General features: G+C 51.0%; 2 protein-coding genes across 10 annotated transcripts in view; both read left to right on the forward strand.

Annotated features, from left to right (window-relative positions):
- MSANTD2 (Myb/SANT DNA binding domain containing 2) overlaps window positions 1–8,371 on the forward strand; it is a 29,911-nt gene extending 21,540 nt beyond the window's left edge. For 3 of the 9 annotated variants that reach the window (XM_037038176.1, XM_037038178.1, XM_037038179.1), the window contains exons 2-4: window positions 2,894–2,993; window positions 4,521–4,581; window positions 6,868–8,371. In XM_037038176.1, the coding sequence (XP_036894071.1) occupies window positions 2,894–2,993; window positions 4,521–4,581; window positions 6,868–7,720 (1,014 nt within the window). In that variant the 3' untranslated portion in view covers window positions 7,721–8,371. Of the gene's footprint in view, window position 1; window positions 2,385–2,737; window positions 2,994–4,520; window positions 4,582–6,867 lie in introns of those variants that run through there. The other 6 variants (XM_037038175.1, XM_037038181.1, XM_037038177.1 and 3 more) reach the window with 5 other exon arrangements.
- Window positions 8,372–12,084: 3,713 nt separating this feature from the next.
- ESAM (endothelial cell adhesion molecule) lies at window positions 12,085–20,201 on the forward strand. Its single transcript, XM_037038207.1, has 7 exons — window positions 12,085–12,322; window positions 15,479–15,672; window positions 16,689–16,890; window positions 17,090–17,245; window positions 18,685–18,807; window positions 19,089–19,215; window positions 19,427–20,201. The coding sequence occupies exons 1-7, from the start codon at window positions 12,253–12,255 to the stop codon at window positions 19,665–19,667; spliced, it is 1,113 nt and encodes a 370-aa protein (XP_036894102.1). The 5' UTR covers window positions 12,085–12,252; the 3' UTR covers window positions 19,668–20,201.
- Window positions 20,202–20,366: the final 165 nt, after the last annotated feature.

A 20,366-nucleotide genomic window follows, 5' to 3' on the forward strand; every position in this document is an offset into this window, starting at 1 on the left:
ACTCATTTCTCTTGGGTTCTGGAGCATCGTCTGCATTTCCAGTTGAGAGAGCATTTTTAGGTTGGTTTGTTTAGGGCTGTTGCCACAGACACACAGTGGCTGAAGTGTATGCTTTGGGGAATCATTTAGAGCGTGGAAGGTGATGAGAACTTGTCTGATGATAAGAATCAGAAGGTCCATGTATGTCCTTTTTATCCATTCCTAAAGTCCCGGAAGTTCAACCGAATCCCAGTGTTTCTTACAGTAGCGGTCAGGTGGATGTTCAGGTTCTTACTTCTTTTCCCACCTTAGGTGATGTATCCTGTTTAGGCAGCCTCTCCTTGGCTCTGGTCTTTACCTCACGTGTAGTTGTGTTTTGAGAGCATTAACATCAGTTTGGAAATCTTTCTAACATTATTTTAATGCATCCAGTTTTATCATAATAATTGAGGATTACCAAACATTTTTTCCTCAGACCAGTGCTAGACATTTTACTATCGGCACACTAACTGTTAAAGTGGATCACCCAAGTACACGACAAAGTGAGACATGTAATACATATCATTTGATTCTTCTTATCTAAAGCTATTAGATATCCCTTGTTTTCTTACTCGCAATTACACAAGCCAAGTGAAAACCTAAACTCGGTTTTGGTGGTTTAGAGAAAGGAAATCTTTCCTGTGGTTTCCCACTGTATTGTCAGAGGTCTGTGGCTTTGTTTATGCCCAGTCACATCCTGATGAGGGAGGCACCTTTCTTCAAGGGACCAGTAGTTGTATTTCCTGACTTTGGAGTGACGTGACCCTCAGTGACAGAGCTGACTGGTCCCTTTGCTGCCGAAGGCTTTTCTCTAGGCAGCCGTCAGCAGTGCTTGGCTTCCATCTCCATGTATGGCCTGGGAAGGGCAGAAGGGACACAGCTGGGCCTCTCCATTTACGGTCCCCGGAGGAGTCGAAAAGAGTGGTTGGGGTGTTCTTGGAGGCAGCAAGTAGACATGGTGAGATAAAAATAAATGGGCAGATGTTTGCAATTCCAATTCTAGTCTCTGCTGGGAGGGCAGAGGGCACTGGGACGGGAGGGTGTGCAGCAAGCCTGCTGAGCTCCATGGCGGGCATCTGTCTCCCTCCATCAAAGGCTGCCCATGACACATTCCCCAAGTTCATTTGTTCTAGAAAGTGTTGTATTGTATACTTGTGACTCTCCGACAAAGACAAGGAAGGATCCCCTTTAAAGAGTGTATTTTCAGAAACCCCAGCTCCTTAAGACGTCACTGGAGGCACCAGAAGGGAGCTGGAGAGGGAGAATGATGAAGGCACTTCTGCAGGGGGCGGGCCAGCTGGGCCCAGGGTCAGGTGGCACCAGTCACTGCTCTGTTGGTGTCGGAGGACACTGTCATCACCCATGTCCCACTCTTATTGTCCCCTTTGCCTGTGTGGATTTCTGGCATCAAGGGAAGTGTCGTACAGTGTCTTGTCGTTTGTCGGCTGTGATGTAAAGATGCTGAATTTTCATAGAGGCTCTGTAAAGGACTCTTGAGTTAGTGCAGGGAGAACAGGTGACATACTGGCTTATGGAAAGTAATGTCACGTCTAGGAGAAACATAGAGTCTGGCTAAGGTGTCTATGGGAAGTCAGAGGTGAACTGGTCTTGTGCAGGTGTGGTGGGAGGTGTGTGGGACCCCCCGAAGAAACAGAACCTTCTTGTCCCAAGGAAGTTCTCAGAGTGAAACCCAGCAAAGCAGAAGGAACAATGGGAGGCACAGATGGGACAAAGAGGGGATACAACTAAACTAAATTTGGAAGCTGGGACCAAGTCCTTGATTTGTCTTTTGCAATATCTATGAGATAGTGTAAGATTTATTATTAAACTAAGGACACTGGGTCAATAATAAGAAACATGGCCTAGAAGACCATGAAGACAATCAAAGGTTGTATATGGACTTGCATAGTGTTATTTATTTGCTGTGCAATACAAGGTAGAAAAACAAGTAAAATGAGACCTCTACACGTCCCTTGCATTCCCAAAAAGAAATGATGGGCCACATTCGTTGGTTTCTTTAGCTGGCAGTCTGAGCGGTCCGATTGGCTTCTTTTTAGGTGTGGGCATTGGTGTATTGTTTCTTGAGCATCGATCCTGGAGACTCAGAATCTGCAGCGTTATTTACTTGACTTCTTTGAAATTTCAGCAACTTCCCAAAGGCAGAGGACATTAGTAAGGAATGTGGACTATGTGAGAAATATGTTTCACTAGTCGTTTGGTTCAGGCATTTGTTCTCACCCTGTATTCCTTCTTAATGAAGAGTAAGGATGGTTTTACTCTTGTCTTTGGCATTTCTTCTTTCTGTCCTCCCTCCCTCACTTTCCCCAAATTCTGGCACAATAGCAGCTCTCTCTCTTCTGTGGCAGGTGTGCATCCTATTGGCTGGCTGGTATTTCTTGTTTTCTTTTTTTTTCTTCTTATTCTTTTTAAGTGGGGGAGGGGTATATAATATGTGTATGGGGTACATGCAATAATGTTGTAATGGTTCTTGTTTAATGGATTATTAATTGTAAAATAATTGTTTGAATTATAACATGTTTGAGTAAATGCTAAATTAGTATTTTTTCTAATATAATAATGAATTTGAAATCTAGCATTCCTGTAACAATGTGTCTGTGTTTGTCTGTCTGTGTCTGTCTAATAGTAATTAATATCTGTGGTCCGTACCTGGAAGAGGAAGTACAGCTTTAAAGGAATAACAAAAGACTTTGTGTCTTAGACCCTTCGCAGGTGTTACAGTCGGGTGAAAGAACATGGTGTTGGGAAAAGAAAGAGCAGTTACACATTTGAACAGTTGGAACAGGTGTTTGGTCAGGGAGGATGGGATGCTCAGCCCTGCCAGCCTGTACTTATTAACAGTAGTGGCTTGTACCAGGAGCTGGAGTCAGATGGCAGCACTATGGAGGAGTATTCACAGGAGGACTGGGGAAACCACAGTCAGGATCTCCATGGCTACCCAACAGAGCAGGAATTGGGTAAGGAAGCGACGTGTCTGCTACTTGTGTGTGCCTGTCTGTCTGTCTGTCTATGTCTGTCTTTCTGTGTGCACCGGGACTGGTACTGTTCCCACAGTCAGCACAAGGCATATAGCCAGTCTATTTGGGGCACTTGGGGCATCCTTGGTTCAGGTTTACACTGCCTGCTGGTGCTTGGCATTGGTCACAACCGTGCGTGGTTTGGGCACCCACAAACCTCCTAACCACATAGAGTCGCTTTCTCATCCCGAGCTCCCCAGGTGGCTCGGGGTGGAATCCTGTGCAGTGTGACATGTCCCACCCCCTCTTGGTTCCGGGGCAGCAGCAGCAGCAGCAGCAGCCACCAGTCTGACCCCTGGCTCAGCTGCTGTGGATGTAACCGCCTTTCCCTTCCTTTATCCCAGATTCTTTTTCCTTGCTGTTAGTGATTTGGAAACGGTCCCCTCCCAGACTCCAGTCTGAACAAATGTGAGGGGGGCCTCAGGTTGTCTGAAAAAGGGCGCCCACTGGAGCTTCCTCAGCAGTCGTATTGCTTCAGACTTCATAAAGCATCCCCTGCCAACAATGGTCAGAATGATGCCTCCACAGTCTTAACATTCCAGATGGAAAATACAGCCCCGGCCACCAAATCTGTGAGCTCGTGGGGCCTGATTACGAGAGTATATGTACGTTCCTTTCTGTAGTAAATGCTCCAATTTTGATTTTTCTGATCTGGAAATACCAGTCAAGTGGCTGCCGCTGCCACTGCATCTCCACAGCAGGTGGTGTGGTGGGTGCTCACTCACCGGGACGCGGTCACTCCACCCGAGGCGCTCAGGCAGCCCCCAGGAGGCGGTGGGACGGGTACGAGTGGCGTGCTTCCCCAGCTCAGGGTGACCCAGAAATGCTGATTGGACAGGAACAGGGTTTTTGTTGTTTTTTCATTTCTCAAATACTTGAAGAGGGGGAGAGAAGGAAGGGGCTATAAAAACTCTAAGGGAACACAATTTAAGAGAGAGCTTTAAAGACTGGAAGAATAAAAAGGGCCAATCACTGCTTCTTAATTTCAAAACAGTAGCAAGGTTTGGATTGCTGCGGCGCCCAGCACTCTGGTGTGGCCATGAGAGTTCAGTCTCTTCCAAATCTTTGGGCAAAAATCACATGCAGAACACGTTGATCCTGATACAGGGGAAGTAATTGCTCTGTAAAACCTATACAGGAAGTCTAAATTGCACAGAGTTATTTTCATTCTGTTCCTTTAAAACTCATGTTTGCAGTGAAATTAAGCCTTAAGCTCCTAGCTAGAAATCTGCTGGTGACCTTGAAGAATGTTATACTTGTAGAGCTGGTTTCTGATCTTGCATAGAAATGTATGCATCTCATTATATAAGAGTTACATTTACAAGTCAGGCATTGGGCAGTGTTTGAAACTAGAATTAAGTCCTCAAATTAGAAAGTGGATTGAACAGCAAACACGTAGCTACTTATCTACAGAAATGTATGCCACCACTGAGGAAAATATAATGTTTCCAAATCTTTGCTTTTCAGATGAAATGCCTGTCACAAAGAGAACATTAAAAATAAAACAAGAGTCTTCTGAAGAAGCACAGTAAGTACAGGCTGCCCCTTGCAAAAAGCGCATGTATCTAAGTTTAGTGGGAAGACCCTCCCTGAGGGTCTTTTTTTAGTGAGGTCTCATTTTACTGAGGAAGGGTGTCCAGTCATTCCCCTCATTTTCTGAGCTTAAGTTTTCCAGTGGTTGATCTAACATGTAGGAGATTTTGTATGCCATCAGGAGAAATGAATATGTTCCGTGAAAACAAGCATGTTTGTGGAGTTTGCCTGTGTGGGTATGGGTGCCTAGATGTGTAAGAAAGACGGAAAGATGGGTCATGGGACCGCGAGTTGACTTGGTGTTAGAGAGGAGGGCTAGCGGGGCACTTACATTTCTTGTAATATCACATGTTGAGAATCAAAAGGCAAGCTCTTAGGTGACCTCATTATACGAAGGAAAGCAGCATTCTGCTCATTTAATCACCACATACCAAGTACCTACTGTATGTCAGGCATTGGGGTACATCCACCGGCAGACAAAATCTCAGCAGATCTCTGCCTTCCATCTAGCTCCTTAGCCTCATCTGCCTAGAAATCTGGAAAATAGGTTTGTTTTTTTAAAAGTATTGACCCATGCAGAAACATCCTATGTCTTTTTTAAAGAATTTTTTCCCTTTATTGATTCTAGAGAGAGGGGAAGGGAGGGAGAGAAACATTGATCAGTTGCCCCCTGCATGTGTCCCGGTAGGGCACTCAAGCATGTGCCTTGACTGGGAATTGAACCCACAACCTTTCAGTTTGCAGGATGATGCCCCACAAACTGAGCCACACAGGCCAGGGTGCACAGTCCTCGATCTCAACCTCATAAGCAGCACAGGCTTAATATTAGAAAAGTGATCAAGTGCCTTTGTGTCCTCTGAGAAGAGGGACAACTCTCCAGGAACACAGTGTTTCATGCAGATGGCCACTCTGACACTTGGGAAGCTTTTGAAACAAAGCAAAGGATGGGGGTTAGATCCGGGGCGGTGTTTGGCCCCAGGAAGCAGCTGAGAGCAAAATTTGTCATCTCTTTGTCATCTTGCAAAGCAAGTCAAGGAGGCCAGACTGAGAATGACTGCATGGAAGATTCCCCAGTTTGTTCCAGGAGCTTCCCCCAGGTTGGAGAATGGCATAGGGAGTTTCCAGGGTCCATTTGCTCCCAAGCAGCTTTAGTAAACCAGCACGCACACCCTCTTTCTTGCTTGTTTGATTGTATGTGAGTGGTAGTTGAGTATTTTTGTAGCTGAAGGCTGTGATTGATGTAGAGGATAATAGTTTGTTGCTAAGTTAATATTTAACAAACTTCAGTCTTCCAGTATCAAAGTTTTGTTATACTTGAGGACAAACTTGTAATTTTATGTATATTTATATGCCTGTGTGTGTGTCTGTGTATATATATTTCATGTGTGTGTATATATACACAGACACACACATGAATCCAGCGTGTACAAAAAGAATTTCCTGCATTTTCTGTCTTAACCTTGTTAACTGTCCAAATCAAAATTGAAATTTTTCTTTCCCTCTTTAAAATATTTTCTAGAACAATCTCAATTCATTTTCTTGAATTTTTATCCCAAAAGCCAAACCTAACATGAACCTTTTTCTTCTTAATTCTCAAATCCTAATTCTGTTTTGTACTAACAGTTCTTTTAAATTTGGGAGCAGTAATGAATTGCAGACAAATAGAAGAAAATGTTGTTTTCTTTTTGCCCCAGGCCATTGCTCATAGTCAGTTGTCTATTTTCATACAGTAAGCATGTATGGGCCAAACTTGTTGAACTTTCAGAATTTCCAGATTGGAAATTAAGATGGTCATTGTTTTCCGTGATGCTGGATGCCTTTCTGAATACAACATTCTTCACTTGCCTTTGGTAGTTAGGTCTGAAGGCCATGGGGAGCATTGTAATAGCCCCTTGAAATTCATGGCCCTTGGGTTTTCAAAGTCCTAGGGCCTTATGTATTAATAGTTGCTCAAATTGGTTCAGCCAGCCTAAATAAGTAATGGAAAGCAGTTTGTCATTAATTCCTAGAAACTTCCTAGTGAAGAGTCTCAGGTTTTAACACTATGTTTCCCTAGACCTGCCCTGTCCGTTATGGAGGCTCCTGATCACATGTGTTTATTTAACCGTGGTTTCAAATTGTAACTAAAGCTACCTCACTCACCCTAACCACGTTTTAAGCACCAATGGCCGCCATATTGGACAGCACAGGTGTAGAATAATAGCTCTATCATTGAGGAAAGTTCTGGTGGTGAGTGCTGATCTGGACACCTGAGGAATTTCACATTTATTTCTCTTTCTAGGAAGAGAGACATCATGCAGAATATTGTCCAGATTTTGGAATCAGTGCAGTTGAAATGGGAACTGTTTCAAAGCTGGACAGACTTTTCAAGGCTGCATCTTTCTAACAAACTGGCCATCTTTGGGATTGGTTATAACACCCGTTGGAAAGAGGATATCCGCTACCATTATGCTGAGATCAGCTCCCAGGTGCCGCTCGGCAAACGGCTCCGGGAGTACTTCAACTCCGAGAAGCCTGAGGGGCGGATCATCATGACCCGAGTGCAGAAGATGAACTGGAAAAACGTTTACTACAAATTTTTAGAGATCACGATTAGTGAAGCGAGGTGTCTGGAGCTACACATGGAAATTGACTGGATACCCATTGCCCACTCCAAACCAACCGGTGGGAACGTTGTTCAGTATTTATTGCCAGGAGGCATTCCCAAAAGCCCGGGCCTTTATGCCATTGGCTATGAAGAGTGTATGGAAAGGCCCTCCTCCCCCCGCATGGAGCAGAGTTCCCTGGACCCGGGAAAGGAGGGCAGAGTTGACTTGGAGACCCTTTCGGCACAAGCCTCATTGCAGGTGGAAGTAGAACCCACCCGAATCGTCTACTGCTACCTCGGGATCGCTGAGGTCAGGACTCTGCAGCAATGCTTATTTTTACACTTCCAGGCCAATACCAAAACCTTCAGCAAGGATTGGGTTGGCATTAATGGGTTTCTGTCCCAGAACTGCATTGTGGATCCTGGCGTCTCCCCCAAATCTATCTACATCAAGTTTGTGGAAGTAGAGAGGGATTTTCTTTCCGCTGGCTCATTAGTTGAGTGCCTGGAAAAAGCCATCGGGTATCCCTTAAAATTTAACAACTGAATGTCATCCTTCATAAGGATTTGGGCTCTTACCTCCCTTTTCTCACTTCCCGTCGCCCAATTGCCCCGCCCCGATGCTGCCATCAGACTCTCCATGGAAACGCGTTCCACCACTGGGCCAGTACACCTTCTGAAGAATCGCAGTGGACTTTGAGCAAACAAAACAGACCTCACCTGAAAATGCTCGTTTTGAGCAAACAAGATTTACAGCGAACTGGCATGGTGGGTCAGCTGTTTCTTTTTTAAAAACAGAAAAATTTTAAATGGATGTTAGAGCCCTAATATAAACAAATGTAGGTACATTCCATATTGGACAAAACTTATACTTTCAGTTTCATATGAAATTGAAAAATTGTATTTTTTTCACAATATTTCATTTTTACACATCTCTATGTCTCTATATAAGTATTATTTACAATCCTGAATAAATAAGCAATAGATAATGGCAAGTTAAATCCTGAGTCGCAGTAAATAAGACTTTTTCAATATCACCTTTAGCTACTATTGTATATAATTTAGTTTCATTTTTTTTCCACCAGCCGAGTGTTTTGCTATTCCCAATCAGTGTTGCCTGCAAAGTCTTTTGTTTGTGTGATGTACTCCCTTTATGGTTGTGTTGCCTTTTAAACTTTTTTTTTAAAAATTAAAGTTATTCCTGGCCTCTTGGCGTACTAGTTGGGCTTTTTGTAGCAGAGTGTGGCCAACACGGGTGGTGGGCACTGCGCCGCGACTTGCTGCTAGGGATGCACAGGGCCAACGGCGCGGGCGTCCTCCGCTCCCTTCCTCACACTCTGCATCCCGCTGACCAGTGCCATTTCTTGTCAGTGTTCCAAAGGTCACTGGACATTTCATGCGTCTTTTTTGTGTATTTTAAAAAAGATTTTATTTATTATTTATTTTTACAGAGAGGGGGAGGGAGGGAGAGATGGAGAGAAACATCAGTGTGTGGTTACCTCTCCCACGCCCCCTACTGGGGACCTGGCCTGCAACCCAGGCATGTGCCCTGACTAGGAATCGAACTGGCAACCTTTTTGGTTTGCAGACTGGCAGTCAATCCACTGAGCTGTGCCAGCCAGAGCTCAGGTACTCTGCTGTAAATGGACTGCAGATCCAGGTAAGAGCTATAATTCACCCTGTTTTTCTGTACTATTGAAGATAAAATTGCATATTGATAAAAAATATTCTTTCCCACCACCAGTGATTTTCTCAGTCTGATATGTCTCATGTAGTTGATACTTATTTTTCTAAGGGCTAGAGAGCTTATAATCAACAAGATTTTTTAAAGTCTGAGTCTAGGTTTATGTAATTAGCTAGATTCAGAGGCGAACTCCCGAAAGCAGGTGCTAGTTCAGAGAGAGCATACGTATTCCAGGGTGTTTTGAGTGTGACGAAGTCTGCAGATCTCAAGCCTTCAGAAATTCTCATAACTTTGCTCTTCGCTGAAACTTGAAGTCACAGTCCTACAGGCGGAGGCTCCCCTGACCGTCTTGTACCAATAATGTCACAGTACTCAGTTCTGAGTGGTGCAGGAAAAGTACTACTACCGGTCCTACAGGCTTCCCTAAAACTCTGCCACTCACCAGCCCCCAAACTAACATTATGCTCCATGCATCTTTTTCTGATCCTGCTTTCAATTGCTGTTAAGTACTTAGCTTGGGCAGAGCATTTTGTGAACGTTGCTTGAGATGGTTTAGATCTCCCTTACTTTACTGAGAATGCGGGCCACCAGGGCACTGTGAGCAGCTTGGGGAAGACGGCAAGGCTGGTCCGGTTCACGATTTCACCATCAGGCTTCGGATGGCTGAGGGATGGGTGAGAGAGAACAGAGCTGAGCATCGGGAAATGGAAACTTGCAATGAAAGTAGCTTTGGTACTGAATATCCAACCTCTGGCCACAACATTGTAGAAAAGAAGACATCAGGGTGTCAGATAACTACATGACCATGGCTGAAAGGAAAAGTGGACTATTTAGACCTTAATGAAGCCTTAGAACAGACCCAAGGGGGATGGAGGCGCTCTAGTCAAACCTAAGGGTGAGTGTAAGACAGTGCGTTAGAGGTCTGAGGTGTGGCTGGAAGACATGCCAGTGGCCGGCAAGTCACCGAGCACATGGCACTGTGAACTGAGCTCTGGCATACAATGTGGTGATGCCAGCAGTCCCCAGGTCACTCACTCACGGGTTGGCCATCTGTGCTAATGTTCTCACCCTACACAAGGGAGCAGTGTTCGCCCAAAATGCATCTCGGCATAAATTTAAAGTCATGGAGCCGCTCTGCTGACTCCGACCATGTGACTACCAGAAGGGGAGAGGGTTGGAAGAGGAAGTGGTGTGGGCATTCTCTGACGGGTGAGGGCAGTGAACCAGGCCTGAAGAGTCTGACACTTTGTCCCATGGAAATCTTGGGTCGCAGCTTTCCTTCCAATGTTGCAAATTATTCGGGGTTCCAATTCTGAAGGAAAAGTTAGCTACATAGGATGAGTGTTGAGACTATACCTAGCACTTAGCAGAGATGAGCGCAGCCTGTGCAATAAGATGCTTCGGGATTTCTGGGATATGCAGCCAAGAGACTTTGTGCCACATTTCTGAAGTTACTTATTTGGGGTGACTTAACCCTGGTCTGGACAGAAAGGAGGACCGTTTACAAGAAGTCTGCAATATTGACTAAAGTCAAGAAAATTGAGTGTGATCAAATAGAAAAATCAAATCAACAACCCCACCCACCCCCCCATGCACACACACAGATATTCGACAATTTCAAGTTTGTAGGTCACTGGGTAAGGGTATGAGACTGGCAGGTACCTGTTTCTGTTGCCTTTGCTGCCCCTGAGGTGCCAAGTATTCCATCCCAGAGTTTACACTGGCAGTGTAGTGTTTGCAGAGGCCGTTCTCAAAGCCACTGCAGGTATTTAAAGAGAGGCCAGGCAAGTCACACAGTAGGAAGCGGCAGCGGGGAGGGTCTATGTGCAGTGCAGGCACCAGGTACACACTCAGTGTGGGAGCAGGACTGTTGGGAGTGAATGGAATCCAGGAGCCCTGGTGGCTTTTCTTCCCAGTCAACTGTCACCCGCAGCAGGCAGGGCCAGGAATTCGCGGTTATGGTTTGCGTCCTTAGTGGCCTTTGCGTGGAGGCTGAGCTGTGCCTGGAGGAAGCATCTTTGTTTTGGCTGGAGGACAGGGACGGAACAGGTGCGTGCGCGTCCTTGAGGGGCCGCTGCCGCCAGGGGGCGCAGAGGCCGCAGGGGCCCGGGGAGGCGCGGGCAAATTAAATTAGAACGAGATCTAGTCGGGGGAATTGCAGAATCAGAGCAGTTCTGAGGAGGGGTGGGAGGCCGAGAAGGCACGGGGAACAAAGCCGCAGAGGGGCTCCATCCAGCCTCTCCTCAGTCCCCTCCTCCCCGGCAGCATAAGGCCGGGGGCGGATGTGTGCAGGAGTGGGTAGCTGGGAACCCGGCCCCTGTTGCCTCGGTTTCCCACCCAGCGCCCGGGCGTCCTCCCACCAATCAGTCCCCAGCTCGTGGGGACCAGGCACAAGACCCAGTGAGCCTCGGGCCAGGGTTTAGAGCGTCCTCGGGGACGTGCTGCGAGCCCGCCCCTCGCCGTCCACAGGTGAGGATGGTCCCTGCGTCTGCACACGAACATGCAGCCAGGCCTCCTGCGGGGCAGCCCCGGGCTGCGGGGAGCGACAAGGGGCGCGGCTTTAGCCCCCTCTCACCCGCTGTGCCTGGCTTCCCACCGCCTACCCTGGGTGCGGTGGGAAGTTCTTCCTGTCGAGCGGCCTGGCCCGGGGAGAGGAGGCCGTAAGCCATTCCCTCACCCGCCCCTCCGTTAGGCTCCTGGCACCCCCTGTTGCCCCGAGCTCACCACACCCTATCCCCGCCCTGGGAAAGCGTTCATTCCGGCTGTTGAATTGGCCTCTGGCACCTGTCCTGCCGGTTGGTCTCCCACACTGCGGAGCCCGATGGCAAAACTCTGTTCCCCTCTCCTTCCTTCAGGAAGGCCGCCGGATAGGCGCGAAGCCGGTTAGTTGGGCCAGAGCCGGCCGTTTACAGTGTGGAAACGGCCCTGGACGCTGGGAAACCCCAAACCTCCCGCAGTCCGTGCCCCCACCCACCCCAGGGAGGGAGAGGTTGTGGCTGTACCCTGACCATCCGAACCCTTCTCCTTCCCTGCCCCAGGCCGTTGGGAGCCCACCAGGCTTACCCGACCCCACCCTGTGCGACCCCACCCTGTGCGCTGACCAGGCCACCGCCACGACCACGAGATCCCGGAGCACTAGGAGGGTCACCCGTGCGCCCCGCCCAGGAGGACAACGACCTCTCCGCCCCTTCGAATGCCCCGCCCCCTGTCCCTGTCGGTCCCCACCCCGCCACCAGCTCTCACAAGCACATACATACGCAAACATTCTGGCTGCCCTCAGGGTCAGTGGCCCAGCTCCGGAGTCTGCTCCAGCTCCCGCTGTCGCACGGCCTCCATACCTGTCGGTCAGGGTGCACCAGACCCAGCGCCCCTGACCATCCGGGCCAGGGAAAGTCATGGTATCCCTACCCAGGCGCCCTGCGACCAATCTGCTGCAGGTTTTGTTCCTGGGGCTGAGTACCTTCGGTGAGTTAAACCCAGAACCAGGAGGGGACTTAAGGTGGGAGATGGGGTAACCCAGACCCTGAGGGAGCTGGTTTGGGGTCTGATGAGAAAGTGGGTGGGACAGGATGCCACTTCTGACTCTTATCCTCCCTCCACACGGGGACACACACCCTCCTCTCCCCACCTAGGGCATCCCTGCTGGTGCTGACTCTCCCCACTGTTTAGGGACAGCTCCTGCTTCCCTCTGGGGTGTGCAGTGGGGAGAGGGTAAGGGCATCGCCAGGGTAGGCCTCTGGGGTGAGCTCGGAACCATTCCTCACCCTCACTCTACCACCACCCAGCAGAGCCGGATGAGCTGAGCTTCTAGATGAGACGCTGGCTAAAGAGCTTAAGGACTTAGCTCCAGCTCTCTCCTGCCCCCACCCCCCACACAGGCTGACACACAGGAGCCCCCCACCCCTGGAATTCCCTGGTCCCCGGGTTGACACCGGCACTTCATTCGCTTCAGTGCCTCAGCCTGGATCCGCACTCCGGCCCGCTCCTCCTGCTTCCTGTCCTGGGAATGAAGGGAGGTGCCCCAAAAGCATGACCAAGAGGTCATTTGGGATACAGGAAATGGGGGAGGGCTTTGAATGCCTAGGGGAGCAGAACTGTGACTACCCCCCCCCAGGTCCACTACCCTCCTTGGCTAAAGGGACCTAGGAAGTAGAGAGCATGGCCTCAAAGAGCGATGGAGGCCACCTCCTGGGAACAAGTGCTTGAGGCGTGTTGAAAGCTTCCAGGAGTGTCCAGGAGCTCGAGGTGGCCAGACGGGGGAGGAAATGACCCAGCAGGGACTGAGCCTGTACCACAGCTCCCTCCCAGACTTGCTGGCCATTCCTCTTCAGGGATCCCTGGGTTGGGGAGGGGGACAGTGAAGGGTGGGTTATGTGAGAACAGCTTGAATTCATGTCTCTCAGTTGGAGGTCGGCAGGACGAGTAAGGCCAGGAACGATGTAGACCGAAATTCAGCACCAATAGGGACTAGGGTGCAAGCCATCTAACTCTCACTGGTGTCCCATCGCCTGGTCCCTACCACAAGGATCTTGGGGCAGGAAGTATTTGGGGCCCCAGACAAAGTAGGGCTCAAGGGCAGCTCACCAGTCACCAAAGCCTGGACAGCTTCCTGCCCCTTTAGGCTTGGTGGGCCTGTGCCAGAGTACCCCAACTTCTCGGCACCCCCAGCCTCAACCTCAGCACCTCCTTCCCTTCTGCATCCTGCCTCCAACTCCCGATCCCCCTTCCTGCTGGGGGTCTCCGAAGCAAGGGCGAAAAATGCAAGTTGGCTGCCTGGGTATCTCCGGTCCCTCTCCTGCAGCCCTCCCCCACAGCCCTTATTAAACTCTGAGCTTCAGTTTTCATAGTGACAGCCAGGGCTCAAAGTCTTACCTGGTGGCAGGGGGATTGCTGAGCTCCCCCAGCCATGCGAGGGTTAAGTGGCCCTGGGGACCGGGGCTGGCACTGGCTCTGCCCACTTGGACCTCTGCGAGGCCCTTGCGCTGAGCTCCTCCGTGGCCCAGCTCTGCTGCCCCTGGGGCGTGAGAAGCCTGAGGGGGGAGTTTCTCAGAGAAGGAGGGAGACTAAAAATAGTAGCCCTGGGGAGCAGGCCCATTTCCACTCTCTTTTGGTCCTCGCTCCAGAGGGTGGGCCAGAGGGTCCCTTTCCTGGGCTGCTTGCATCTCCTTCGCCCAAACCCAACCACCCCCTCTTCTTCCGATGGCACTGTGGACCTTGGGATCAACAAGGGAGCAAGAGGGGGGACTTCCACTCCAGCGGACACCCGGGAACAAGGCAAAGGCCTCAGGCCTCTTCAGCTCCTGGTTTCTGATGGGGTGGGTGGGGGTGGACGGGGAGCATTCGTCCAGAAGGGTGTCCATTACTAACCGTCTGAACCACCTCTTCACTTGCAAAATGAAATTACACTGGGGGTCTGGGGGCGGCTGCTGAGGTAGGTACCCTGGGTTTTCCGTAGGCACTGCCTGACCTTCCATCACTGCGGAAGGTGGGGGTGGGGGTGTCCTGAGGCGCTAGGTTCCTTGAGGCAGTGGTTGTTTCTGCCTCTAGAGCCTCCGGCCTAGGTACCCCCCTCCCCCGCCCCCCCCCCCGCCCCATCATTGTCTTCAACCTTATCTCTGGGCACAAGTTTCCTGCCTGGCCCTCAGAGACACGCCAGGAAACGGGAAAGAGGGGGCGGTGCTGCTTCGCAGGCTAAGGAATAGGTGTAGGGCTCTGTAAAGACGCTGGGCGGGAAGCCGTGGGGGTGGCGCATCCTGGCCCCAGGCCTTCAATGGGACTCCCCAGAGGGCGGAGGGTCCGGACTGGCCTCTGTCCCTGCATTGGCCACCATGCAGAGGTGGCAACGTAGAGTGCCAGTGTGTAGAGCCACACCAAGGCGCAACATTGATTCCATAGCCCGCCCCCCAAAACCAGCACCCTACTCCACCTGGACGCTGGTCACAACGCAGCCACAACCTCACGCTCAATTGCTGGGGACCTTTGTTCGTGATCCCTGTGACCTCAGAGGAGCTGCCCAAATCACCTGGACCCCCAGAGGGCCCATGGGAACCTTCTGGGTCCCAACTGTCCTCTTTCCTAGGGAGAGCACCTGTCAGGACCAAGGGGTGGGGGTGTAGGGAGTGTGGCCATCACTGTGCCCCAGTCTCCCAGTCTCCGCTCCAGGTAGTTGAGCAGAAGCCTTGGGTAACCAGTGGCCTCCCAACCCCTCCACCCCTCTGGTTGAGAATGCTTCATCCCGATCAGCCTTGTGGCTCCCCGCACTCCTGCTCCCGTCCCCCCGAGGGAAACTGGAGGAGCAAGTGGGCTACCCAGAATGGAGATCTAAAGCATTAACCCTGTTCTTCCTCTTGGGTGTTGTCCCTCCTCACTGAAAATCTGCCCCCTCTGAAATCTGCGCTTCAGGATACCAATAAGTGGCCCATAGATGTGTCACCTCCCCACTTCAGCCCCAAAGGCTGGGGTGTCAGAGAATAAAGAAGTGCCAATGACACGGAAAGCAGGCACTAGGTTCGGTCTCCCGGTGGTGTTCGAGCCTTCAAGAGTGGGACCCTGAGGCCATCCTTCCTGTCCTTCACATTGGTGGGACTTCCTGACCCTCACGCCCCTCGCTCTCCTCCCCAGCACCGGTTGCCTGCATCCAGGTTGAGCTGCACGTGCCTGAGGGCCTCTCCAGTCTGGAAGCAGTGGAGGGAGAGGACACGGTGCTCCCGGCGTGGTACACCTTTGAAGGGGAGAGGGCTTCGGCCAAGGCCAAGCCATGGGAGGTGCTCACCTTGATGTGGTTCTTGGAACAGAAAGGGAAGGATAAGAAACAGGTGAGGGGGGAAAGCAGCTCAGCTTCAACCAGCGGGGGCAGGGGCGGAGGGAACAGATGGCCAAGTGGGGGAGTGGGGAGGTGACGGGGCAGGGAAACCAGGGGGACAAGAAATACTCTGGGAGAAGCAAGGTCCTCCTCATTGGTTTAGTTTTGTTTGGATGTTGGAGGTGTCCCCCCACCCAAATTCTCTTTCCCTCAACTTTTCCTAGAAACCTAGCACACAAAAGAGAAAAGGGAGGAAGCATTTGCCTTGCTAGGGCGGTGGGGAAAGAGGCCTATGGGTGGAGATGGGGAGAGAGTTAGGGCAGGTGTCACACAACGTTTTAAAGTATCAGCCTGTTCTCACATTCTCCGGCAAGGCCTCTGCCTCTTGTACCCACCCTGAGAGGCAAGGGGCAGTCTCCCACAAGCCCCCATCTGGCCCCTTTCCTGACATCACACTGCCAGTCAGAGGCGGGTGTGCCCAGAGCCACAGACACAATTTTCAGGGCCCCTTTCTTGTGTGGCTGCTTCCAAAGCCCTAGAAAGTGTCTTTGTAGGTCATTTGATGAATAAATAAAGGGTGTGTACAAAAAACCCTCAGGTTGCAGGGGTGGATCCAGAGTTCATAAGGCCCAAGCTTTCGTATGTTTGGTGTGAGCACTGGGTGTCTTCATGATATAGATGAAAGATCTCTTTAGATCTTGGATACACCCCTGCAATCTAAGTTCCTTTCATACATCACTCCTATGTACATCATCTCTTACCCATGTGATCACCTTTCCAAACACCCTACGTGGGAGACAGAGAGACAGTGGATCCAGAACTGTTAAGGTGGAGAGGATGCGGGGTAGGGGGGTGGGGGGTGGTGAGAGGGCAGCTAGGGAGACAGGGTGGACGGGGAGCTCCTGCAGGTTGGAGGAGATGGGTGCGGGGGAGGGGCGCCTGAGGTCTGCCAGTCAGGGGGGAGGGGTCCGGCAGAGCCTGTGGCACACTGCAGGCACCAAATAACGGGAGGTGTCACGCCCACACCAGGTGTTGTCACACATCAGTGGGGCCACATCGAGCGAAGCTGGAGTGTCCCTGGTCTACTCCATGCCCTCCCGGAACGTGTCCCTGCGGCTACAGGGCCTCCAGGAGAAAGACTCTGGGTCCTACTTCTGCTCTGTGACTGTGCAGGACCAACAGGGCAACAACAGAAGCCACAGCAGCAAGACTCTAGAGCTGGACGTGCGGGGTGAGTGGTGAGCACTCACTCCTCAATGGCTCCCCAGCCCTGGGGAGCCCAGGTGGGGCCCTCTCCAAAGGGCTGAGTGTAAAGGTTGGAGGAGGGACAATGGAATGACAGAAGTTTGTTTGTGTAGAGGTTGGTGTAGGGGGGTGTCTGTTGTCTCTTGGGTGTGAGTTTTTAACCTGTCTCATCTCCCCTCCTCCAGTTCCTCCAGCTCCCCCATCCTGCCGTCTCCTGGGTGTGCCCCGTGTGGGCACCAACGTGACCCTGAGCTGCCAGTCCCCAAGGAGTAAGCCTGTTGCCCTGTACCAGTGGGTGCGGCCACCCCCATCTTCCCAGGTGTTCTATGCGCCAGCTTTAGGTGAGGGACTTGTGGGGACAAGTGAGACTGTGGCTGGGGTAGGGGAATGAGGTGAGGGGCCAGAGGGCCTGGGCTGAAAAGGGAAGGCAGTGCTGCAAAGCACGCAAAGCACTGGGGAGCAGGAGGGGTTGTGGGGGGAGGGAGAAAGGGGGCCCACCAGGTGCAAGCCTGCGTTGGGTGCCTTCACATGCCCTGCACCCTGGTCCTGAAGAGGCTCCAGAGCTCAACACCCATGGACACTCACACTCCAGCTGTGCCCCTCACTAGCTGTGTGACTTGCTACCTCCACTTGCTCATTTTTGAAACGGTGTATCAATAGCTCTGATCTGAAAGCACACCAGCTATGAAAGTCATGTTGGGGCACTTGGAACTTTTTCAATTTTAATGAGATACAACTGATGGAACATTTTTAGTATGGAGTATTGGATGCTTTTAGAAAAGTATTAATTATCAGGTATGGCAAAGGTGGCTATAGGGGGCAGTGCCCTTAATTTGGGGAGTTTTATGCTGAAGTATTTATTTATAAATATCCCAGGAAAAAAACAAGAAAGGAAATAAGTAAAGCAAAATGTTAGCAATTGTTGAATCTATGTGGTAGGATTTTCATTTTGTGCCTTCTACTTTTTATTTGTCAATTTTATAGTAATTTTTACATTTTTAAAAGATTTTATTTATTTATCTCCAGAGGGGACGGGAAGGAGAGAGGGAGAGAAATTTCAATGTATGGTTGCCTCTCATACATCCCCTGCTGGGAACTGGCCTGCAACCCAGGCATGTGCCCCGACTGGGAATTGAACTGCGCTCCGTTTATTCGCAGGCCTGTGGTCAATCCACTGAGCTCTACCAACTAGGGCATTTTTACACTTTTTTACATAGTGCTTCCCTCGTAGGTTTGTTTTGAAACTTTTATAAGTTAGTGTATGTAAAGAACTTAGTCTTTGATGTGCCATAAGCAGCCAATAAACTCGAACTGTTGTGATTCTTATTTCATACAATTCTTTCGCCATATCACCCCATTTTAGAAATGAAGAAATTGGGACCCAGGGATAGTAACTAACTTGCTTAAAGTCACACGGCCTATTTTTGAGCCCAGGCCTCCTTATACCTAGCTTAATATTCTTTCTCTGACAGCACTCTGCCATTGAGAAACAAAAGTGAAACCCATGTTTTGGGTTTTCTGGGCATCTTTCTTCTCTAGCCTCCTTTCAGAGTCAGTCTCCACGACACTGAGCCTTGGAGACGGAGAAGGACATCAAGCCGGGGACTCTGCAGCAGAGAGCAGAGCCCAGTGTGCCCACAGCCACGCCTGTCCCTCCCCCAGGGAATAGACAGCAGAGTTTCCCAGAGAGTCGAAAAGGATATCGTAGAGGAAGGGGGGGGTTTTCTTTTTTCCAATGGGAAGTAGGATCCCTGGCCTGATGGCTAAATTGTATCCACAGATGCCGTCCATGGGTCTTTAAGACTCAAAAACCTTTCTGCACCTATGTCTGGAGTCTATACCTGCAGGGCCTACAACAGTGTGGGCAGTGCCCGGTGCAATGTGACCCTGGAAATCATCACAGGTCAGTGAGGGGTAAGTGGGGTTAAGGAGAAGACTGGTCAGGGGTCAGGTTGGGGTCGCAAGCATGGGGTGGAGGCCTGTCCACTGAAGTCTGTCATTGTAAGAGGGCAAGGAGCTTGTCCCAGGCAAAGGGCTGTACAAATGTGTGATCACTGACCATTTTCTGCTTGACAGTCACCTCTTCTTAACAGAAAAGGGAACATGTGTGCCAGGGCAGAGGGGTGTCTGGACTGCAGACGGTGGGGAACAGCCGGATGCCCCTCTGACGTGAGGTTTGCACAGGGCCCGGGGCCACAGTGATTGCTGGAGCCGTGGTGGGTGCCCTGGTTGGACTGGGGCTGCTGGTTGCACTGGTCCTCTTGTGCCAACGCCAGGGGAAGGCCCTGGAGGAGCCAGCCAATGACATCAAGTAAGTGTCCAGCCCCTGCACAGGGGGAGTCTCTCAGCTCCCCTTAGAGAGCTGGGAGTGCAAATGGCTCGCATCTAATGGAAGGGTGGATGTCATCCCTGTGGGTGGACTTGAAGGGAGAGGACACAGAAGTGGGGGAGGGGAGCTGGGGACAGGGCATGCAGAAACCCTCACCGCCCGTTTCTCATCTCGATGCTTCTTTGATGACTAGGGAGGATGCCGTCGCTCCTCGGACCCTGCCCTGGCCTAAGGGCTCAGACACCATCTCCAAAAATGGGACCCTTTCCTCTGTCACCTCATCACCAGCCCTCAGACCACCCCAAGGCCCTCGCAGGCCGGCTGCAGTGACCCCCACGCCCAGCCCCAGTAGGGTCCCTACCTCTGCTCTGAGCCGCAAGGGTGCTGTCCCTGTGATGGTGCCCGCCCAGAACCAGGCTGGGTCTCTGGTGTGATGGCCCGGCCATGTGCTGCCAGGGCCCTTGAGTCTCTCCCTTCCTAGAGGAATCACTGTAGGGCTCGCCCTGGCGCGGAGGCCTGAGTCTCAGAGGGTGGCTGCCTTCTAGATGGTCGGTCCTCTGCCCCCACCTTTCTTTACTCTGGAAAAAGTGGGTCGTGGTTAAGACTCAGACTTCCGGGAGGTAGAAGGAGAAGAGGGACTAGGACTAGGAAGAGCCGAACCTCCCCTCTGGGGCCTGCCTGGCACTGCAGAGGAACGCTGCTGAGGTTGGCCTCCCGCCCCCAAGGCGCAGGAGGCACCGACAGTCAGTGAGTCCTTCGCCCCCTGGATCTGGACCTCACCGTCTAACACTGTCCTCCCAATCCAGCTCCCCCGCATGCAAGTGGCCTGTCCTGCTGACTTGGTTACGGCTTGCTGGTGCAGCGGGTAGGGAAGATATTTGTTAAACTAACTTGAAATGCGTGTTTTGAAATGTGTGTTTTTGTTTGTATTTTACAAATTTCAATAAAGATACATTGTGTTTGTATGGAAAGTGAGAGTCATCTTTTCAACGGTGTAATTCCCGGGAGAAGTTGAGGCTGACGCAGAGAGGAACCAGGCCGTGTCCCCAGGACGGCTTCTCCACACAGCGTCCCTCCCACCCCCGCCTCACTGGCTCAGGGTAGCTCTTCTAGAGCCTTTAAAAGGGGTCATT

The sequence above is a fragment of the Sturnira hondurensis genome, unplaced genomic scaffold, assembly GCF_014824575.4.
Source record: "Sturnira hondurensis isolate 20B ecotype Veracruz unplaced genomic scaffold, ASM1482457v3 Scaffold0024152, whole genome shotgun sequence".
Taxonomy (NCBI): Eukaryota; Metazoa; Chordata; class Mammalia; order Chiroptera; family Phyllostomidae; genus Sturnira; species Sturnira hondurensis.